This window comes from Gossypium hirsutum, chromosome D05, assembly GCF_007990345.1.
Source record: "Gossypium hirsutum isolate 1008001.06 chromosome D05, Gossypium_hirsutum_v2.1, whole genome shotgun sequence".
NCBI classification, from domain to species: domain Eukaryota; kingdom Viridiplantae; phylum Streptophyta; class Magnoliopsida; order Malvales; family Malvaceae; genus Gossypium; species Gossypium hirsutum.
Window position 1 is genome coordinate 8,142,277 of NC_053441.1, and position 3,619 is coordinate 8,145,895.

The 3,619-nt window shown below is 34.4% G+C and overlaps 1 protein-coding gene across 1 annotated transcript; it reads right to left on the reverse strand.

Moving 5' to 3' along the window:
* Positions 1-211: 211 nt before the first annotated feature.
* On the reverse strand, positions 212-1,574 carry LOC107906170 (protein SODIUM POTASSIUM ROOT DEFECTIVE 3). Its single transcript, XM_016833068.2, has 3 exons — positions 855-1,574; positions 652-727; positions 212-519 (listed from the first exon to the last, which is right to left on the reverse strand). The coding sequence occupies exons 1-3, from the start codon at positions 1,284-1,286 to the stop codon at positions 356-358; spliced, it is 672 nt and encodes a 223-aa protein (XP_016688557.2). The 5' UTR covers positions 1,287-1,574; the 3' UTR covers positions 212-355.
* Between the last annotated feature and the right edge of the window lie 2,045 nt (positions 1,575-3,619).

The following is a 3,619-nucleotide window of genomic DNA, read 5'->3' on the forward strand; positions in this document are numbered from 1 at the left end:
CTACTGGGTTCAGACAATTCCGCTACTTGTCACCCTAAACTCATTATCATTAGTGCATCACATCACGCGAGGGCCTCATGCTTGGGGACCAATTATTTTGTTTGATCTGCAGTGTCTAATATATGATTAAACTTTTTCAGAGTTTTTCTTTTCACCAGATTTCGCTTTCTATAACCATTTATAATGGCAATGATCAGAAAACACAAGAGCATCAAACAAAGGGATAATAATTTTATCACAACAAAAGGCTTACATTTGATTAATTTATATTACAGTTCAAATGTTGATTACTATCTAAGCAAGGTGAAACACTTCATTCAAAAAAGAAGAAAACCCTGGAGTTTTTTTTTTTCCATCAGTAATTCATTTTGACCATTGGAGAAGATTGAGATGGTGCTGCAGATGGCCATAGTTGAGCACTCTTCACCCTCGACACGCTTGCTAACACGCTTGAGGGAGTCACGTCACCAATGACTGTCACTTTCTTTGTCGGTAAATCTATACTAAATGATTTCACTCCTGCACAAATTGTGCAAAAAACCATGGCTTACTGCAATTTCTTTAGGGCTTTATGCCCATTTTTGGCTTACAAAAAGGATGCCAAGAAAGAAAACCACGGTTCTTTTAAAAAAAAAAAACAGTAATTCTCACCTTCCATTTTGGAGATATGTTTTCTTAATTTTCCTTCACATCCTTTGCAATGGATTGCCACCCTCAAAACCACCACCTGTTATTTCATATACCACAGGAAATCGGATACCAATGCTAAAAGTCTTGGTATAGTGATTTAAAACAGAAGACATGGTCCGACAACCTTAAGTGCAAATGAAAAAGAAAGAGATTAAAGACCAAACCTGGTCGCGAGACCGAGCGGATGAAGAAGACTTTAAAGCAGGAGAATTGTTGTTGTTGTCGGAGCTTACATGCAGCTTAGGTTTTGAAGGCTGAGAAGGAACGAATGCTGAGACAGTAGGATCAGACTCTGATAACCAATCAATAAAGGGTCTATCACTTAGAAGATATGTAGATGAAGCAGGAGAGCTTTTTAGATCATGAATATCTGCAGAGCTTTTTCGACGTACGTCACTTGGCTTAACACTGTTCTTGCTACTCTTTTCATGGTAAGGCCTAGGGATTATAGGCAATTGTGATGAACAAGGAGCATAAGGCTTTGAATTTTGGCGATCAATACGCCTATGACCATGGCGGACCATGGAGCGATGGTCCACGCTAGAGCAGATGGCTGTTGAAGCTTGAGAAGCGCAAAAAAGATCCATTCCTTTCATGTTTGGAGAACTGAGGGGAGGGAGAATAAAGTATCGCTTAAGTTGAATATATGCTATAGTATGGATGAAGAAATAAGAGATAGAAAGAAAGGATCATCATAACAAGGCCAACTAAAATGGTTTTAAAGTAGCTAGCTAGGTGGGTGAGGGAGACATGCACAGAAAAAGGGGGATAAAAAGAAAAGGAACTAAGCAGCTAGCTAGGCCCCATTGTTGAAGTGTTGATTAATCAATTCCCTGGAAAATATTTGATTAAATTCTGGACCTTTAAAGATGTGATTATTTTTAGGTGCAAAATTTTTTTCTAAGATGGGTTCAACTTTGTATAATAAGATTACCGTATCACTAGGACCACGGCGGGCTATTGATTTATTAATACTGCTTCTTTTTCCTTTAGGAAAAGGAAATACAATCATTATATCTAAAGACTAAACATTCATAGCTATCTTTGCTTGTATCCGTCTCTGAAATCTTTAATGCTAATGCTTCCCCATATCTTTTGAATTTGCCTACCTAGCTCTTCATTTCATTATTCCCCAATCATAAACTAGAAAAGCAAAACATGGCTTTCTTGCTTATTTATGCCAAAAATCATAGCTTTGAGATTACAACAAAGGTTGATATCAAAAGGGTTCGCATAAAATCATAATCTAATCCCAGCTTAGTTTTGCTTTTAATTCGTCTATGTAAAAAACGTTGAATAATTAAAATGATATAATTTTATGCCAACAAAATCACAATTGGAGTGACAAGTATCAGAGTTCAAATCTCACTAACCTCTTCATCAAATTTACAATGATAAAAAAAAGAGAGACTATAGATTGGATAATACCATATAAAAAAATTAATCAAGTTGAATCCATATGCATAGTTAATTAGCCACCTTAATTATGCACGACTGTTAATGAAAAGGAGCCACTTCATTTGTTCTCATTTTCATTGTCGTATGCTTGTCTGACCTGTAACTTTGTTAAAAGCATAAAATGTTGAGCAGTTAAAGTATTCATCAAATTCTTCCAGGAACTATCGTTGGACTTTTTGTCTATGAAATATAATACATTACTAAATATTCAAGGAAACCAAAGTTGAAAAAGATGGTATCTTATGGAACACTTGAAAATTCTGGGATTACAATTAAGCCAAGACAAAGCAATGGTCCATAAAAAAAAACTCAGTCATTTGTGAAGATTTTCATGCAATATTAGTGAGAGATGAAAACGACTAAATCATAGTACTATGGAGTTACCTGTATTAGGAGTCAAATTTCATTCGCTTATAGGAAAAATTAATCTTTTTGTTAAAAATTTCATCAATTTCTACGGTTAAAAACTGATCTTTATACATCAGCATAAAATACGCGTGGCCCACCATAGGTCACTGTCTAATTATTCCGTCAACTACAGTCATTTTTAACAATACAAATAAATAAAAATTTTGACAAAAATACTTTTACCCTAAACCTTCGTTATCTTATACATATAAATTAATCCAGACGGCTGCTACAGATGTGATCAGTTGTAAGCAGTTTTGAAACCCTCACCTCATTTGCCACAAAGTTACAGGTCAGAGGAAGCCACTACACATATTCAATTCAGCTTTTCCGTTTATATGTTAATATAGTACTAAAGTGTTGGCAATTATTACGATGTAGTGCCAATCCAGAGTGTTGGAATTGGAGTTAGATTTGTGTAATGATTATGCCTTGGAATGGCTGAGGTGTTTTCCATCAGATTCAGAAGGTTGCAGTAGCCTAGCCTCGTGGTAGTGGGACGAAGGGCCGGCCCCTTTGAAACACAACGAGTGGGAAGCTAGCTTTTGAAGACTCAGTTGCAACCTGATTAACATTTGAATCCATCACTTTTCTCAACTTCACCTCTCCCACTCATCTCATGCTTTTGCAGGCTAGGAAACATTTAGTAACTAACTAAAAACTATATCCATTTAACTGCCATTGATTCTTTCTTTTTTACACATCAAATATCCATTATCAAAAGCTTTTTTCCCATTCTTCGTTTTACTTTGAAATACTCTGTTTGTTTAAGCCTCTCAAATTAAACCACTTGCACCGAAAATTCCAGTAGTTAATTTATAAGTCGACTTGCATTTGTAAAATATTAAATATTTAAGCCATATCACCAAAAAAAAAACATTTGATAACAATAAAAGTAAAATATACATAGAAAAACTATACCATATATTAAAATTTATATAGAATAAATTATTTTGAAATTAAATAATTACAATAAACTATAATTAAATGAAACCAACATGAAATGCAAAAATCTACATAAATCAATTTGTTAGCATATAAAATATTATAATAATTTGAACAA